The sequence below is a fragment of the Exophiala mesophila genome, assembly GCF_000836275.1.
Source record: "Exophiala mesophila strain CBS 40295 unplaced genomic scaffold supercont1.6, whole genome shotgun sequence".
In the NCBI taxonomy this organism is placed as follows: Eukaryota; Fungi; Ascomycota; class Eurotiomycetes; order Chaetothyriales; family Herpotrichiellaceae; genus Exophiala; species Exophiala mesophila.
Genome location: NW_015622509.1, coordinates 1,714,422 through 1,732,407, shown reverse-complemented (window position 1 = coordinate 1,732,407; position 17,986 = coordinate 1,714,422). Strand labels below are relative to the sequence as shown.

The 17,986-nt window shown below is 50.3% G+C and overlaps 6 protein-coding genes across 6 annotated transcripts; 4 read left to right on the top strand and 2 right to left on the bottom strand.

Annotated features, from left to right (window-relative positions):
• Positions 1-494: 494 nt before the first annotated feature.
• Positions 495-3,637, top strand: PV10_08508 (uncharacterized protein). Its single transcript, XM_016373538.1, has one exon. It carries the CDS (start codon positions 1,188-1,190, stop codon positions 3,189-3,191), a length of 2,004 nt encoding a protein of 667 aa, XP_016220449.1. The 5' UTR covers positions 495-1,187; the 3' UTR covers positions 3,192-3,637.
• Positions 3,612-6,128, bottom strand: PV10_08507 (uncharacterized protein). Its single transcript, XM_016373537.1, has 3 exons — positions 5,983-6,128; positions 5,742-5,936; positions 3,612-5,689 (listed from the first exon to the last, which is right to left on the bottom strand). The coding sequence occupies exons 2-3, from the start codon at positions 5,805-5,807 to the stop codon at positions 4,100-4,102; spliced, it is 1,656 nt and encodes a 551-aa protein (XP_016220448.1). The 5' UTR covers positions 5,808-5,936; positions 5,983-6,128; the 3' UTR covers positions 3,612-4,099.
• A 1,648-nt stretch (positions 6,129-7,776) lies between these two features.
• On the top strand, positions 7,777-9,251 carry PV10_08506 (uncharacterized protein). Its single transcript, XM_016373536.1, has 2 exons — positions 7,777-8,182; positions 8,235-9,251. Exons 1-2 carry the CDS (start codon positions 7,901-7,903, stop codon positions 9,108-9,110), a joined length of 1,158 nt encoding a protein of 385 aa, XP_016220447.1. The 5' UTR covers positions 7,777-7,900; the 3' UTR covers positions 9,111-9,251.
• A 70-nt stretch (positions 9,252-9,321) lies between these two features.
• On the bottom strand, positions 9,322-11,370 carry PV10_08505 (uncharacterized protein). The gene has a single exon (XM_016373535.1). The coding sequence runs from the start codon at positions 11,277-11,279 to the stop codon at positions 9,453-9,455; it is 1,827 nt and encodes a 608-aa protein (XP_016220446.1). The 5' UTR covers positions 11,280-11,370; the 3' UTR covers positions 9,322-9,452.
• A 1,910-nt stretch (positions 11,371-13,280) lies between these two features.
• PV10_08504 (uncharacterized protein) lies at positions 13,281-15,207 on the top strand. The gene has a single exon (XM_016373534.1). The coding sequence runs from the start codon at positions 13,693-13,695 to the stop codon at positions 15,121-15,123; it is 1,431 nt and encodes a 476-aa protein (XP_016220445.1). The 5' UTR covers positions 13,281-13,692; the 3' UTR covers positions 15,124-15,207.
• Positions 15,208-16,591: 1,384 nt separating this feature from the next.
• On the top strand, positions 16,592-17,680 carry PV10_08503 (uncharacterized protein; the record flags this gene model as incomplete). Its single annotated transcript, XM_016373533.1, has 1 exon — positions 16,592-17,680. The coding sequence occupies one exon, from the start codon at positions 16,592-16,594 to the stop codon at positions 17,678-17,680; it is 1,089 nt and encodes a 362-aa protein (XP_016220444.1).
• Between the last annotated feature and the right edge of the window lie 306 nt (positions 17,681-17,986).

Sequence of the window (17,986 nt, the reverse complement as noted above, 5' to 3'; positions counted from 1 at the left end):
CTATCTCTTATCAGGCCCATGACCAGAGTCAGCAGCACTTTTGGTGTTTGGGAATGAAGGTATGGCCCAGGTCAGGTGATCTTGCCTCTGACCGGACACCGTTGCCAAAACTGAAATGTCGTCCTGTGCCTACCTAATTTATGCAATGGTGTCTCCACTTGCGGCTGCCAATAGGGCTTGGCAGACTGATTATTGGCTAAGCTGTCAAACAGACTCTAACTAGCGGGTGATGGGCGTTCCATCCGAGGAGCCTAATCCGTCGTGCTTGGATCCACCACTCCACTGTTTGTCAAACCTCTGGATGGAAGTTGGCGGTTCCAGGGCCACCTTCAGGGCAATGACTGGGCGTTGGGAAGGCGTCCCGTGGCGTGGTGACTGGTCTGAGGTCTCGCCATGCCGCAGTTGGCTACCCACTCGGCCTTCCCTGACACGCACACCCACACCTCCCGACTTCCTTCCTCCCTCTCCCTCTCCCTTTCCCTTCTGCCTCCTCTCCCTTCTCTCTGCTTCTGTGCCCGACTCGTTCTTGCCTCGCTGGCCTCCCTGCCGCCGACTGCATCGCTCCTGCCTGCACTCGAAACCTTACCACTCTGTTACAACAATTGTTCTTTTTATTTGTACCACTTCACCTATTGCAGTTGCTCTTTCTACCACGCATCGCTTTATTGCCACCCTTCTTCTCCCATCCTTTCTACCTTAATTCTCCTTCTAATCGCTTTGGGCCATTTCGACCTCCTCGTTATCGCCACTTCGGCCTCTGACAAACCCCGGAGTCCACCCATCCATCACTCCCGTCATTCCTTCCAAAGCAATCTCTCCTTGCAACGGCTCGACGACGACCTCGATTCTGTTTCCAAATCTTCTCAGTCTATCCCTCTGAAGCGCTGCGCGCATTTTTATCTATCCACCTATTCCCTTGTAATCCACGTCTTCTCCATCGGTTAGATACGTCTCCATTCGCTTCTAACAGCGAATCAACTTGAACTGCAACACTACTATCCACCTCAACATCACCTCGCCCAATCTTTACTTGTGTCTTGCGTGGACTGCGTCGCGCACGGGTTGGTCTTCAAATATCACTGTGAGCGCGTGAAGAATCTCCGGCGTCATCGCTGTGGAGATTTGAGACATATGGCTGTGAGAGACTCTACTTTCAACCGGTGAATCAGACTCGTTCTTGTCCGCACATGGTAGGGCAACCTATCGCGGCAAGAGCTGACCAGCAACAACAAACAATGTTGCGCCTTTTGGCTTGGACAGGCTGTGATAAGATTAACTCTCCAGAAATGAGGATGTTTGTCCCACACAAAGATTCACCCGGTGTACCAGAGTTTGATCATAGTCTTGCCCCGTCTTCACTCAAACGCAAGCAATCACTCGATCACCGGTCACAGCCAGACAGGAAAAGAACTAAACTACCAGAGAATGGTGTTCGTTCTCCCTCCAAACAACTTTCTGCCGTTCCCAACAATCCTGCCTCATCTACGCCATCCCCGGCGCCCTCGATGTCCATTGAAGGCACTACATCATTGCCGACGCCGCCTGAAGTGAAATCAGAGGAGTTAGAAATGGCCCGAGAATCGCAAAGGGTTGCTTCCGCTCCTAGTCGAGACTCAGTTCGAGACATCATTCAAACCCAGATGAGTCTTGAGATCTTGCTTAAACACAATGAGCTTCGTCTCATCGATCAAGAGATCGCCAAGGCCCAAGTTGCTCTTGAACAACTCCGCCGCTGTACAGAGATTCCTTATCCTGCCACACAGCAACCATCACTTGGGGTAAGCAATGGTACCGGTCCATCTCGTCGTAGCACCTACAAATCAACCCTACCTCAATCTCCTGCTCCTTGGGGTGTCACTGATGGTCCATATGCGCGTCATTACGCCCAATGGCTACTTCCTTCTCCCCGGTTTGACGGTGGGGAACCCGAGTCTTTCATACAAAGCACTGCAGGCAAATATCCCATGAAAAGCCGTTCCATGAGAGGTAGTTTTACAGACTCGCCCCTTCATGCTACAAATTCGGCGCGAAGCCAGAGGAGCGGTAAACTCACTGCATTGCCGGCAGGCTATGGCCAGCCAAAGGAGAAAGCGACAGGTCCGATGATCCTCAAGAGGAAGTCTGACGGCGTCCAAGTGAAGCTTGTCTGTCCTGATTGTGGTCGCCATGATTTCGGCAGTGCACAAGGTTTCATCAACCATTGTCGTATCGGACATGGGCGAAGTTTTGCAAGCCATGACGCAGCTGCAGAAGCCTGTGGTGAACCTGTCGAATATGACGAATCGGGTGCAATGGTTGGCGTAGAACCAGTCGTCACTCCTGTGACTGGAAACGTCCATCCATTAATTCGCTCCGCTAAATTGATGCAACCAGCATCGGCCCCTGTTGTTACCGCCCAAAAGACGGGTACCTCTCGTCAGAAGGCCAAAAATATCTCTCCTGATTTCAAAGCCTCGACTCTCACACCACACCTGTCCGACTTGGTTAAGAACAGTGGTTTAGGTATCGATCTTCAGGAAATGGTCAGTACTGCCAAAGAAAAGGTCGAAATCCCCGAACCAGAGAGCGAGGATGATGAATCAGAGGAGGAAATAATGGTCCAAGAAACCGCGCCAGGCCGACATCCCCAAGTTGCGGGTTCGAAGCAGCTTCACAAACCTGCCAAATCACCCATGTCTTCTCCAGCCCTGAGCCATAGTATCATGAGATCGACACCGACGCTTCGGGGAGGTGGAATACACCCAGGAGAGGTTACTCAACATTCGCCACCTCAGCAACGACTGAGCAATATTCCCATTCCGACACCGGAAAGTCTTCCCATCGAGTCACCGGCAGATCCGTCACCCATCAGCGAATCAAACCAGGCGCCTAGTCTAGTGGATGACGATGAGGAGTATGAGCCTCATTCACCCGATAGCAGCTCTGTTTGCGACGAGCATGATGTTGAAGAGGTCGAGTTCGAGGTACAAGACGATGAGGATGATGAAGATACTCGCAGCGTTCGCCCACCACCAGAATTTCAGACGAGCTGTGCTACAGCACGACCTCATTCGCACACAAGAAGACCGTCGGCCATTCGACGACAAGGCGAGGACAGAGAGGAAAAGCACGTGAGCTTTGTCAGCCCAAGTCCAGCTCGAGAATTGGCCATTCCTCGGCAAGGAGGTGATCGGAAGAGAAGAAGAGTTTGAAAGTGGGAGGCGAAGCAGGTATGCCTACTTTTGACGGCGAAACGTCGAAAGCAAGACAGACCTTGCGACCCAACCTTAGCCAATTTGCAACACGGCTTCAACCAATGAGGGCGGCTTCTCGTCTTTGTGATTGAGGGAAGACCGGAATCAGAAGTAGGAATAGCAGAGGGTTCGGGTTTAGAATGAAGATGGGGGTTGTGACAACATTACTGTACTGTACATAATTGCCTGTTTGCTGGATATCAGGCTGTGGGAGCGAAGGCTTTTATGCTTTGCAATAGATCTCATTAAGACTCAACTCAATACATGGAGTTTGTATCGACATGGGCCGTGTTGACTGAGCTGCAAGCCATAAAAGAAATTCTATAAACACATGCGATTGTGCATGTCGAACCAATCAGATTAATTAGATCAAGACAGTACAGAAAGAATGGTGTATATTAGCATGAGGTATATTTTCTTAGTCAATTCATGTAAAATCTTCCCTTCCTCTAGTGGCTCCTGTGCCAAATAGCAGCTGTTTAAGAAACTCAACCGGTCCCCATCCCATATGTCCCGGATCCCCGAGCGAAAGATAGACACAGCTAGGACAGTGCAGTTGTATTGCACTTCGTGTCTGGCTGACCGTTCATTCACCCCCTGCCGGGCTTGACAAACCCGAGGCATACATAATAAACTTCCCATCGGAAAACCCGAATGCCAATCCCCCACGCCTGGGGTAAAAACGCCTCCTGGTAATATAAACCCTAATCCACTCGATATACGAGTTGTCCCCATGTAAGTGTGACGGGGATCCGCCGCTCGGCTCCGTCTCGTAGAAAACGCACAGATCACGAGTCTATTCCGTCATCAAACCTAACAACCACCACCACCACCACCACCACCACCACCACCCACTCTAACGTATCTTACAAGGTGCGAGATGACACACCAATCGATGAGACCTTGAATCCCAATGATTCTAATTGTGCGACGTCAATGGTGTTGCGGCCATCGAAGACGTATTTGGGTCGGTCCATAAGGCTGGCCACGCGTGACCAGTCGATTTTCTCGTGCTTGGGCGTCTTAGGTTCGGCGTCCCGGGCATCTCGAGGTGGTGAGACGGGCGGTGTGATGAGTGTGGTGGTTGTGGTTGTGGCGGTGTCAACTGTCACGTCGGCGACGGCGGGGGCATCGAGGATGATCTCCTTCTCCTCCGTGGGTGTGTCGATGATCTCGGCGACTTGGACGATGGCTTCAGCCTTCTTGGCAGCTCCTGCACGAATGATGGGTTTCTTGGTAGTGAACATATCCCATTCGGTCAAGATGACGACACCGTGGGCATCTTGACAGGCGATATATGGGTCATCGCAGATGGTGACGCGGTCATCGTCCATGGTCAGGTGGAGATCTGACATGATTTGTTCTGGGCGAACCTGAGGGTCGAAGATGTGGATGGTGGCATTCTCGGCCAACAGTGAGTTGACCACGTCAATGGCTGCGCTCTCTCGAGTGTCACCGGTGTCTTTCTTGTATGCAAAGCCGAGGATGGCGAGCTTCTTGCCCACTAGATTGTTGTGCATGGACTTGACAATGCCGCGGACGAATCGGTTCTTTTGGTATTCGTTGACCGAGACCACAGCCTGCCAGTAGGCTGCTACTTCGGGCAGATTCAATGATTCGGAAATGTAGACCAAGTTCAAAATGTCCTTCTTGAAACAACTTCCGCCGAAGCCGACCGAGGCATTCATCATTTTGGGGCCAATTCGGCTGTCGAGACCCACAGCATAAGCGACGTCTTGAACGTTGGCCGAGACAGCCTCACAGATGGATGACAGGGCGTTGATGCTGGAAATTCTCTGCGCCAGCATGGCGTTGGCCGCAAGTTTTGACAATTCTGACGACCAAAGGTTCATGGTGATGATCCTTTCTCTTGGAACCCAGTTGGCATAGATGTCGACCAGCCCGGCGGAAGCAATATAACCAGACTGAGTCTCCAGACAGCCGACCAGAATACGATCAGGGTTGAGAAGATTCTTGATGGCAGTTCCTTCTGCGAGAAACTCGGGGTTGGACAAGACTTCAAAGTGGACGCCAGGTTGCGCATTGGCCATGAGGATTTCCCGCATGCTGTTAGCAGTGCCACAAGGGACTGTGCTCTTCTCGACGATGATGGTGTCCTTCTCAGCGGCTTGAGCCACTCGTCTAGTGGCGGCCTCCAACCAACCTAGATCTGAGGCCTTGCCGGCACCCAGACCAGTCTTTTTGGTTGGGGTGTTAACACCAATAAAGACGATGTCAGCTTCTCGGACCTTTTGTTCAATGTTTGTGGAAAAGAACAAGTTGGCCGGTCGGTCAGGAGTTCCATCTCTGGCAGGCTTGACGAGATCCCATAGACCAGGCTCGTAGACAGGAAGGTTGTCTGAGTTCCATGCCTCGATACGACGGGCGTCAACGTCGACCACCGTGACCTTTAGATGTGGTGCTTTGCTGGCAATCACCGCTGCACTAGGGCCACCCTGAAGAAGGTTAGCATATAGTGTAGACAAGATCAAGATAATTTGAACATACAACGTAACCTGCGCCGACACAGCAGATGTTGGTCAAAGGGCGCTTGTTCTTGATAGGAGGCTGCATAATGAGGATGTATTAATTATGTGGTGGGTGGAGGTTTCGGTATGGACAAGAGAGAGTCGGATAGAACGCTCGAGAGGAAGAAAAGAGAGACGAGGGTGAGTGAGTGAGGTTTGGTTGGCTAAGTTATGACTAGAAGTGGGTGAGTGTGGGTTATGAATCGGAGGATATACTGTACGGTATCAATGGCAAAAGGGATGGCGAGGAACAAACGACAACCCCTAAGGATCAGATCGGCCATGTGCCAAAGGCAGGGTATTGAATCTTGATGGAGACTCGCTGACCAGAAGGGGGTGGGACACACGGCATATTGCGTGGTGATGCAGGGAATCGACAATCGATACCATGTTCATTCGCGTGTTTGGGAAGGGCCAGAAGGAGAGGGGCCTTGGATGTATGGTGAGGGTGAGCTGAAAGAGCACGCTCAACCCTGCGGGTGAGATTCGAGGTGGATCGTGGGATGATTGAGCATGACAATCTCATGGTCGACAAATTTACCGGTCATCTTGATACGGCTAAGAGCCATCGATAGCTGGGGTTTAGTCGAGTGCTACTGAAGCGGCCGAGGGGCGTCAGTATCAAATTTGGCCCTGTCGATCCTTGGCGATGCAGACGGCAGCGGGTGGTACTGAGATGAGACTCTTCAGACTCGGGGGCAACTTTACGGAGGGGCTAGAGGATGGAGGCGAGTTCTACGGAGGACGGGTAAGAGGTAAGAGCCCTCGACCACTCTGTAACTGAACCTGAATGTGATGACGACTGGGAGTACGTCAAGATGTTGGATCCCGTTGGACCTGCCGGCATTGTAGTGCAAGCCACAAGGGGAGGCAAGAGCAGGCAAGAACAGGCAAGAACAGGCAAGAGGTTTGCAACGTCAAACCCTCTGGCATATTGGTTACTGGCCCCTCCAAAGGATCTGGATATCTACGGAGTAGGTACGTGATGTGATACTCATAGGCTTTGTGGCTTGCATACCTAGGTACGTACGCACGGAAGGGAGCGTGGTAGGTACAGACAAGGCTGAGAAAGTTAGAAAAGGACGGAGCCGGGACATGAATCTCCACCAGGCGTAAAGCAACCAGATCCCATGCCTACAGTTTTGTAATGGGCGTGAATGGGCAGCAGACAGCCGCCCGCCAAGAAATCCTTAGCAAATAACGCGCGTCTTGGCTGGAAGGAGTTAGGAAGTCTCATCTCGGAAGCAGGGGCGACCCCCAGTCCTTTGGCCCCGCTGTGCATCTCGTCCCTGACATTAGCAGATCCCGGAGACCAGGGTGCCTATCGAAGCCATTGTAGGCATTCGTGGTATTGATGCCCACTACTGGTGCCGTCATTTGCCTGCCTGGTGCCTACCTATCTAAGATTCTCTTTCTTGGACGATTGATGTCCACCTGCTCTGGCTGCCTGGTCGCGCCTGCCTTGTACCACAAGTTCAACCTGCCCCTTCCTATTGGAACTCCACGCAGGTTTTTTTTTCATTGTTCTCGACGGGTCTCGCCTCCAGGACAAACGAGCTTCTCTCGTCGATATCATCTTTGCCATTCTCCTCTGGGTTCGTTCGCTCAACTGGGGCTCTTGCTTCATTGTGGAGGCATGGGAGCCTCTATCAGCCGAAACTCATCATCCACACTGTCTTATCTCTCTCCGGCTCCGGCTGGCGCCCGCATCGCTTGCACCCCTCGTTCCCCCTTGACCTTTCCAAACAATAATCGCTGGGATTGTTCTTACCATTGACCCACCATCCCAGTCGCTACTAGTCCGACTCTGTAATTGCATTATTGTCGCCATCCTGCAAAACCCCTAGGTGGCTGCGAGCCCCCTGGGTCATCAATCCCAATCCCGCAGGACGAGGCATTTACCAGGCACCAGATCAGCGGGAACGCTTCATCTCGTCCCCTTTGGGAACTGGGCGTCGATTCCGGGCCTTGGTACTTTTGATTCGCCCACATGCTGCTGACCCTCCCCGCCGTCAGTATCATCGGATGTTTTTCTCTTCAACTTCTACACGGTCTTGATATCTTCGCCTTCTCCCACCAACCCATATATCCACACACACTTGAGCAGGGACAGCTTTGACCGCCAAACATCATTTCACCATGTTCTCAATAAAGCCGTCCAAAGCATGGGTCACCAGATTCTATCAGCCCACCACTGAAAGATCTATAGATCCTGAAGAGCAGCATTCGCTGGTATCTAAAGATGAACGAGACGAACGAGATATGTCTCTTCAATCTGACCTGGAAAAGGCAGAACCTCCAGCTCCTCCCCCGCAAAACCACGAGGATACTGTTGCTATCAGAGACAAACTCATTGCTCTGGCTGGGTACTTTCTTTGCAACATTGGCTTGACCATCTACAACAAGGCTATCTTGGGATCGGTAATGACAACTCGCCTTCTGGCTCAAAGTTGAGACTGACCATGTCATCTAGTTTCGATTTCCCTGGCTTCTCACAGCCCTTCATGCTGGATGTTCATCCATCGGCTGCTTAATTATGATGCAGCTGGGATATTTCCAGACAACCAAACTCACCTCAAGACAAGATCTGGCACTCATCGCCTTTTCCTTCCTGTTCACCATCAACATTGCCATTTCAAATGTCTCATTAGCAATGGTCTCAGTGCCCTTTCACCAAGTGGTCCGAGCAACCACTCCTCTGGTCACCAGTCTTCTCTTCCGAGTCATGTACAACCGAACCTTTTCACGCGCGACTCAATTTTCCTTGGTCCCTATTGTCCTCGGTGTCACGATCACCGTCTGGGGCAATTTCGTCTTCACTGATCTCGGCTTCATCCTCACCTTCCTCGGTGTTGTCCTCGCCGCCTTCAAGACCATTGTCACCAATCGCATGATGACAGGGTCGATGGCTCTGTCATTCTGGGAGATTCTGCAACGCATGTCGCCGCTGGCCTTTTCACAATCCCTCGTCTACGCCTTTTTCACCGGCGAACTCTCATCCTTCCGTAAATTTCTCTCAGAGGAGCTCTTGAATCCTGAATCCCCCAGTCGTACCTTTACCCCGACCATGTTCGCCTTGGTCATGCTGGGAAATGGCATGCTAGCCTTCGCCCTGAACGTCTCAAGTTTCAGCACCAACAAGGTCGCTGGAGCTCTCACGATGACAGTCTGTGGCAACATCAAATCGGCCCTGACCATCATTCTGGGCATTGTCTTGTTCAACGTGCACATGACAATGTTCCAATTGAGTGGAGTCTTCATCACCGTGGTCGGAGGTGTCATTTACTCGTTTGTGGAGCTCGATGGTAAGCGAAAGAAAGTCGCTCCACAGCAAAACACAAGTTCATAACCTGCAAGGAAACATTAGAAGGATTCTTTGGGAGGTGGATGTACATTTTTCGGCCATGACTCGATCTGGAATAATAGCCAGCCAGACGATCTTTATGTCAGCATACTCCTCATTTCTAGTACGCTCTATGTTGAATTGAACACAAGAATGTGAAACTACAGACCATGAAAACAAGCGCACAGTCATAATAGGTCGATCTATGTATGAAAGTCGTCATAGAAATTGATTCTAATGTCTTGATATAATTGAACAATCATAAGCCTCGCGACGCGAGCCATTATAAAACCACCCTGAACGCCTGCTCGCTTCTTACTATCAACAGTAAAACGAACTGAATTGATTTCAATCATCCTCCGCCGATGGCTTTCTATCCTGATCCTCGAAAAGATGCAACTGTTCTCTCTGCTTATCACCATTCCAATAGAGATAATAGACGGGATTCGTGAATTTGTCATGATCATCATTGAAGACATCTCTGACATCTCCACACAATTGGTCCCATTGAAGCCATTTGCCCGGCAAATCCTCATGATGGATTCGCGCACCCGCGATACCTTCAGAGAATCCCCAGTATTCATGTCTGGTATGTTCGTCTTTCGAAATCACTGCCAACGGCATCCGCCAAGATCTGGCATATGCGTCACTGAGTTTTCGGAGATGCGGGTGGAACCAGTTCTGTTTCCATTGGTCGATTAGACTAGTATCTTGATCCCTGCTGTCGCTGCTGTCGCTGCTGTTGTCATCGTCGTCGTCGTCGTCACTGGTATCTTCACTGGTGCTGTTATTGGCCTTGTTACTGTCATCATCAACAGACAATGTCTTCAGGGTCGCATGTCCAATCACCGCTGGAATGACACCTGAACGGACATTGGTATAGAGTTTTGCTTGTTCCCATGCCAGATCAGGAAACTCCTTCTCGCCCATATAATCCGGTGTCCAGTATGGTGGAGTGGAATGTCTGATATCCTGGCCAACTTGGGCAATATGCGTAGATCCCACTGCTTCGGCAACTGACTTGGCTGCGTCTTCTTGTGCAAAATCAATGAATTGGAATTCGGATTCTTCGGCGTCAGGGAACCGGAATAGTTCGCCGAGATAGTCGAGTCCAATGCCATAGTCGAAGACTTGGACTTTGCAGGTTGAGTTTGATGCTCCGGTTTCACTTGATGTCGTGGTTCCGTTTTGGGAACCGCATCCTTCGGTGGTGTTGGTGCCGCGAGGGTAGTTTCTCGGATGATCAGCTCGTCGTACCATGGAGGAGTTGTGGGCGGCAGTTTCTTGGCCATTGTTGTTGTTGTTGTTGTCTTGGGTTTCGGCCGTGAGGTTCAAGAATGGATGTGGATCTGAGCCATTCTGCGCGGCGCGAAGTAGTTCTCGGTGGTGTTCCTGCTTGGTGAAGATTTCTGTAAAGATTTCGTCTTCGGTCAAGTTTTTCTGCTTGGATAATTTGATGTGTGCCTGGTCGTAGAGGGCTTTGAGGCTCTTGACAGGTCCCATGATGCTGTGGGAACTGAGGTGGCGAGGTCGCAAGTTGATCTTGTCTGCATCGTTGCCATAGACATCCTCGGGCAATTCAGATGGTGGCACAATGGCGCATGCAGTACCATTCCCGCGCAACTGACATTCTCTTTGAGCAGAGAATATGACTTTTTGGTCGTATGGCTCGGAATATCGGGCCTGTATTCGTCGGTTTGCTCGAGCGTTGATCTCATGGTAGCGTTTGATCAAGACTTCTGGGCGAAGTTGAAACCAGGTATCGTTGCCGCTGGTGATGTAGACCAAATCGTCCGCACGAGATGCGTCGAGTTTGTTGATTTTGTTCAAGGCATCGAGGAGGTTGTCGACTTTTCGACGGTGGAAGCCGCCATCTGGGAGGTCAGCTTTGGTGTTGGTCTGGTTCCAACTGACTATTCGTGCCGCTGGATAGTTGAGCACACCGGCGGAAAAGAGCGTCCGGCAGACTGCTGGAGTTGGACTTTTCGCAGGAATGATGAAATGGAAGAACGACGAGGTGATGTTTGTCTTGACTGTTCGATCCACGAAAGGAGACTCAAAGTGCATGTGATTAACAAGGACGGTGGGTATCTGTGGTTGAAAGTATGTGAGGCCAATGAGTAGACATGGCAACAACCAGATGCCTCTCTGGAAGGCCTTGGTTTGCCAGAACATGGTCGACCTCACAATCTTTCAACGTCGTGGATTGTAGTCGACGAGCAAGCACGGCAAGTTACTGGACGCTAGGTCGACGACAATGTCGTTGATGATCATGTCCACGGGAGAGTCAAGTCTGAGTTTGGGGGCGAATCCAACGCATGGCAAGTATCTGGTATGGAGGAAGAGTGGACACACCTGATTGGAGTCCTGATAGTGGTAATCGATTGACATGCCGGCATCCTTAGCGGCAGACCATCACAGCACATGGGACACGATGGGCTATGCTAGTCAGGGGCGTCTGAGATTACCATCCACCTGACCTCCGCGCACACGTATTCTGGTGGAGATGGTCATCTTTTCCACTACGGAGCGGACGGTTAAAGCGCATGGCCAAGAAAATCTGGGATTTGCTTAGGATCTCTTAGTCTTGAGGCTCGAGTCGAGGATCTGCCGAAGCGAACGGCTAGGCAGCGTATCATTTTTATTGCCCCTGATGCATGCATGTATTGTTCTGCACTGGCGAAAATTGTGTGATTAGATACAGTAATACTGAATACTGACTCCGTATGTACGGAGTACTGTAGAAGGTCGAGTGCGTCACCATCTACGGAATAGCCGAACGGACCAAGACCGATGGAACGGCTGCCATTGCACAATGTCCGGGACGTACGACACCGCCTTTACTTTGCAACTGTCATTAAGAAGAAGATTGAAATACATGCACTCTCCCAACCATTGACGAACAGATTGTGTAACGATGTGGGAATGCGCGATAAGCCAAGGCTGCACCACAGCCTGATGATGACGACGCTCTGACAGAAAGAAGAAAGAGCTGTGGAAGTTGCACATGATTGCAGTTGCCTTTACACTTTCCTTCAGACACCGAAATGTCAGGGCAAGCAGGGGCAAGCCTGCGTACGCAGATCTTGGCACTTTCCGTGGCTGGCTGGCCTTGGCAATTCCTCATCCAACCCAGTGGAAGTGATTGTGAATCAATAATACGGAGTACATGGCCTTTTATTTTATTATTCAAGTTGCACGCGTTTGTATCACAGGAAACAACCTGCGGCGGCAACGGCAACGGAAGCCTACCACCCGCCTGCACCCTCCCCTTTAAATGACCAAGTACTTGTGCCTCGTCTTCACAACTCAATCTTATCTTCGGAAATGTTTTACATCAATAGCTTCAGGCCCCGGCATATGGCCAAGTGGATAGACTTTGGGCTTATCTGCCTTTCTTCCCATGCTTCCCTTTTCTCGGTACGGAGTAAGTTTCAAGTCCCCACTAAATCCTTGTCCTTGCAGCATGAAAGGTTCTCAACTTCAACTGTACCTGGAGCTAATTTGGGGTCCTCCCGGGCCTCCTGCGCCAAAGAACAAGGGAGATAGGGCTGATCTTTAATTCTTGCCATACAATACATGACAATCTTCGGGGCTGAGAAATTCATCTCCACCTCGCATTAGATGACAGGACTTGTGAATGACTACAGTATCTTAGTACATCGATCAACCACATGTGTCACCCCTAATGCGGTGTGAAGGGACAATGCCAGATTGCTGTCGGATGAAACGTCCCTCGTGCATACCATAGCTCCCATACGTAGACATGGAGATCCACAATTGTCCAGTGCACCCGGGTCGCTTTCGCCTATTGGCCCCTAGGAGGTTCGTAGGTTTAGGTGGCTGTTTGGGCGGCGGGACGGTACGCGACATCTAGCCAGGCACGCCAGACACCCGTGGACGCCAAAAAGACCAGGTACAGGATTCCTCCGGGAGGCTATCAAAGCCCATGAAACTGTAAACGCGCCAACGACGTGTACATCCACGCACCTACACACCCACACATCCCACTTTCTCCGTTTGCTCGTGTCTTTCCTAATCCATTCTTGGATCTCTGCTTCCGATCGTCCAATTTCCAGGGGCCAGAGACTAAGAGCCTCTGGAATCATTTTCGGTTACTGGCTCCTTGTAAGATACGCCCGCCATCGTCGCCATGTCCAGAACCCCTCTCCCCCCTTCTCGGTTTTTGTCGAATCCCTGTGCCGGCCGGGACCCAACGATTCATCCCATGGTCCATGGACATGGGCTACAGCCTCCTCATTCTCCCAAGACCAGTCATCGTACGCAATCAAGCAGTCGCCATGCCACTTTGACATCCCAGCACATATCCAGTCGAAGCATATCGTACACCACATTCATTCATTGATGTTTCTCGCCTGGCTTATGTCGTCTTTCCTCCACGAATTCAAAGTCTAACCACGACCCTCCACTACCCTACGACCACACCCTCGACTCCGCACTCTAATTCGGATCAACTTCCAGGACCTATCGTAGGCGAAGTCGAGTGTCCTTGCGCAATCAAACAATCGCCTTTATAATATTGGTCATGCTTCATCGGCCATTACCTGGATTGTTGTGAAAAGGTTCAATGCCTCCTCTCCAGATCGGAGGTGCCTGGCGGCGCCTCTTGAGAATAGGCGGTATCGTCGCCGTCGTTCTCATCATCACCACATTCCTGGTTCAGACCAAATTTACATCCTTTACTCCCTCCTCCTTAAGATCATACGCACACTCCAGCCCTCAACGATTACATATCCTCATTCCCGCAACCAGTGCCAATTATAATCTATGTCAACTCCTCATCTCGGCCGCCCTGCTAGGATATCCCGCTCCAGTCCTCGTCAATTGGGCCGATCACGAGGATGGCGATGAAATGAAACAGCACATTACTAAAATCACAGGTGTAATGAAGTACATCCAGGCCCTCCCTGAAGACCAAAAAGATGATCTCATCTTCATGCTAGACGGCTTCGATACCTGGTTTCAGCTTCCTATGGAATTCATCATCAAAAAGTACCACGAAGTCATGGCCAAAGCACACCTCCATCACCTACAAATCTTTGGAGCAGAACTCGTCAAGGAGCATAATATCAAAAACACCGTCCTCTTTGGGCCCGACAAGAGATGCTCACCCAACGGTCCTGAGGATCCTGGCTGTTGGGCAGTTCCACAGTCGTGGGTGGAGAAAATGAGTTTTGGTCCATTGACCGACAGTGGTGATTCCATGTATGATCGCCCCAGATGGTTGAACTCGGGTACCATTATTGGACCTGCGCGCGACTTTGCAAACATCTCTCAAGCAGCCCTCGACACCGTTGCCCGACATCATGTCACAGACTCGGATCAGTACTACTTTAGCAGCGTTTTCGGGACACAGTCTTATGCTCGCAAACAGCTCAAGCTCTCTTATGATGACGCCCATGGCATCAACGATACGGAGCTGGAAACAATACCTCCCCAAAAGCATCGATTACCAGAGATGAAGCCTGGAAACCGCACCGAGTTCTACATGGGTCTAGATTGGGAGTCGAGTCTCTTCCAAACTGCGGCCTACTACGGCGATTATGTTGCTTGGGTCCGCTTCAACACCACATCTGAGTATGTACGCAAGACATCTCAGTCAATCAATCCCCACCATCACTTCACTCTACCCAACAACATGGCCGGCTCCGGCCCAATGTCTGTCTCCGAAGCTCGACAGATAGATCCTGCACTGGCAAGCTGGTCGCGTCTACCACTCGCGGTCAACACGGTCACGAGACATGTCCCCGTCATCATTCACATCAACGGTAAAAAGGGATACAGATACCTGTGGTGGCCACGTAATTGGTTCTATCCTTACATCGACCAGATGTTGCACCGACAACGACAGAGCGGCCTGCGAAACTCTGGCGAGCAACGTGATGCCTTGGCCGGAGCCTGGACATTCAGCAATGGCACTCGAGGCTGGGTGGAATGGAACGATGTTTGTGCCAAGTATGAAAACAGGTTGATGGGCAAACATGTCCTCAGTGAATGAAAAGAGTTTGTTTGCTCCTGTCAAGACGGCGTTAATTTTGTACTTTGTATGATGAGCTACAGCGGCGAAATGGCGAAATTAAACAATAGACCCAAGGAACCTTGGAATGATTCTTGCTTCAACAATGACTTGGGGCTGGTTGGCCGTGTGATCCTAACCAACAAATACTTCTGATCTCAAACATCAAGGAAGTACAAGACCTCAGAGGTGTAGTTATACTTTGACCTTTCTTTTTTAGTCGATTAGTTGACAGAAGTCGACTTGTCACATTTTCTATGAAAGGTGACACTGACTAGAACATCGATCTGACAGGTCACGTACCACATTACTAAAGAAGACGTACGTGGTTGACGTCTTCAAGATCTGTCATATATTTGTGGAGAAGCTCCAAAAGACCGGATTCACTTCGGGTTACCCCATAGAAATCCAAGCACCACGCTGAGTCCTTCGACTTCCCACACCACAGCCATGACCGAATAACTAACCTGTCATGGAAAATTGAACGAGATAAGATGTAGATTGATTATGCTTGATATTCTCTGTGATGAAAATTGCATATGAGAAGGGAAAGGGGGGGGGGGGTGAGAGAACACTGGCCTACCGTGAAGAGGCGGGATTGAAAGTCAATCAAAAATCCCCCCACCACCTCTGGCGGGTTGTCTCCATCTTTAGACATTCAGGATCAGAGTCGAGAAACTTTGGAATTAATGCAGTCGAGGAGTTACACTCCCAAGTCTGAATCGATATACATAATACATAGCTTGGCATCTGTTACACGTGACTAGTCATGCTAGATCACGTGGAAACAGCCCAAACTTGACTCGACATATTCGTATCTACAGGTCTTCTGCATCACAAGCCATCCCAAACTCAGAGGAAGAGCAATTCGAATGAGGTCTAGACTGTGTGCTCTCTTGTAAATGAGATAATCGTACCACTCAAAGATGTAATCCTGTCGGCCTAATAAATGATCCGACAAGTACCGGAGACCGGAAGCACTAAATACCGAGTGGGTCAGGGGCGGCAGCCTTACAATTCGACCGTCATACTGTCAACACCAAAAACACTTTGCCATACTATCGCCATTATGCCCTTTAACTCCGTAATGAGCTAGAGTTGACACGGGGTTATGGTACATCTTCGACAGCAGGTGGAAATCTGTGGGATATCTCCGCAATTTCGAACGTTGTGTTGAAAGTTGACCAATAGCTTCGGTGAATGATGCTGTATCGTAACGTTAGTCAATAAACGAACACTTCCTCCAGTGATCCAAAGGTGTATATACTTCAAGAGTTGGACGCAACCAGCATGTGTTATTGTTTGGGGTCAAAGCGGACGGGGCAATTCAACCCCGAATGCCTGCTCCAATAAGACGGATGATACCACACCTTCGCAGAACTCTCATAACCCAGAACTGTCCATATCATACCATCCTGTTTCGACCTCGGTACAAATCCATGGCCTCGAGATGAGTTACCTCGCCCAGCGAAACTACAAAAGGGCATATTCGACGATCAAAATGGCAACCAAGGAGATTCCGACCACAATGCGTAGTTGGCAGTACACATCAACAGTGGGCGGCCTCGAGAAGAACCTGAACCTCAATGTTGCCCCATTGCCACAGCCAAAAGCCTATCAGCATTTGGTGCGAATTGTTGCAGCAGGTGTAAATCCAGCCGACTACCGGCTCTCGGAGGTTCAGCTCTTTCATCGATTGATGTTTCCCAAACCAGCCTCTCCTGGACACGACTTTGCTGGTTACATTGTCAAACCTGCAGCAGGATCGACACTCAAAGAAGGACAGCTTGTATTTGGAGGTGCTGGGGACAACTTCATGTACGGAGGATCAATGTCCGAGTACGGAGTTGCAAACGTCACTTCCACGGCAGCCATTCCTCCAGGCCTGTCGCCAATCGACGTAGCCGGCATTCCAATTGCTGGTCTGACAGCATACCAATCAATTCTCCCACACTCAAAACCAGGCTCAAGAATCTTTCTCAACGGCGGTTCTGGAGGGGTAGGAACGTTTGGGATTCAAATCGCCAAAGCCGAAGGTCGGCACGTCACGGTGAGCTGCTCGACGGCGAATATCGATCTGTGTAAATCTCTAGGGGCGGATGAGGTTATTGATTATACCACACAAGATGTGCTGGAAACGCTCAAGTCATCGCCGCAAAAATATGATCTCGTGGTGGATTATGTCGGCAACGGCCAAAACCTCTTCTGGCACGGGCATGAATTCACCACTCTTGATGCCAAGTTCGTCACCGTGGCAGTGAGTCATCATTTCAGCCTGATTTGGTTCATTGCAAGAGCACAATTCTTGCCAGGCTTTGTTAGCGGCGCAAAGAGACAGCATATCACCGTCTTTGGTCAGCCAAACGTAAAAGACCTTGAGCAGATGGCTGCCTGGATGGTGCAAGGCAAGGTAAAACCCATCACTGACTCGACATTTGAATTTGAGCAAATCAAGCAAGCATACCAACGAGCGAAGACGGGTCGTGCCAGGGGTAAAATCATTATCACCATTGCGCCAGAGGAGAACCAGAACCCATAAGCAGGGAACGGTCTCCAGTGGGGAGAGTCACGTGCAAACACAGGCCTCAATCTGGCGAATAGAGACTTATCTCGAAAGGATACCATGATCCGAATCGAATCGAACTCGGACATTAGAATCATCATACTTGGCTGAGAAGTCGCAGCCTGGTACCCGAGCTAGTGGGAATATGCCCGCGCGATCCTGTAAGGATGATTGACCCGTTGGGTGTGTAGAATTCTCCCAGAGAGTGGGTTTGGATACAGACATTCATGCTCGAGCTATGGTAGACAATGGACTCTATGAGCAAATTGGATGCGTTGAAAA

Bases quoted from the DNA above. Each gene is read 5' to 3' on its own strand.
- PV10_08508 (XM_016373538.1), top strand. From the start codon at position 1,188: ATGGTAGGGCAACCTATCGCGGCAAGAGCTGACCAGCAACAACAAACA.
- PV10_08507 (XM_016373537.1), bottom strand. From the start codon at position 5,807: ATGCAGCCTCCTATCAAGAACAAGCGCCCTTTGACCAACATCTGCTGT. The intron at 5,690-5,741 runs GTATGTTCAAAT...AACCTTCTTCAG, and splicing joins GTGTCGGCGCAGGTTACGTT to GGTGGCCCTAGTGCAGCGGT.
- PV10_08506 (XM_016373536.1), top strand. From the start codon at position 7,901: ATGTTCTCAATAAAGCCGTCCAAAGCATGGGTCACCAGATTCTATCAG. The intron at 8,183-8,234 runs GTAATGACAACT...CATGTCATCTAG, and splicing joins ACAAGGCTATCTTGGGATCG to TTTCGATTTCCCTGGCTTCT.
- PV10_08505 (XM_016373535.1), bottom strand. From the start codon at position 11,279: ATGTTCTGGCAAACCAAGGCCTTCCAGAGAGGCATCTGGTTGTTGCCA.
- PV10_08504 (XM_016373534.1), top strand. From the start codon at position 13,693: ATGCCTCCTCTCCAGATCGGAGGTGCCTGGCGGCGCCTCTTGAGAATA.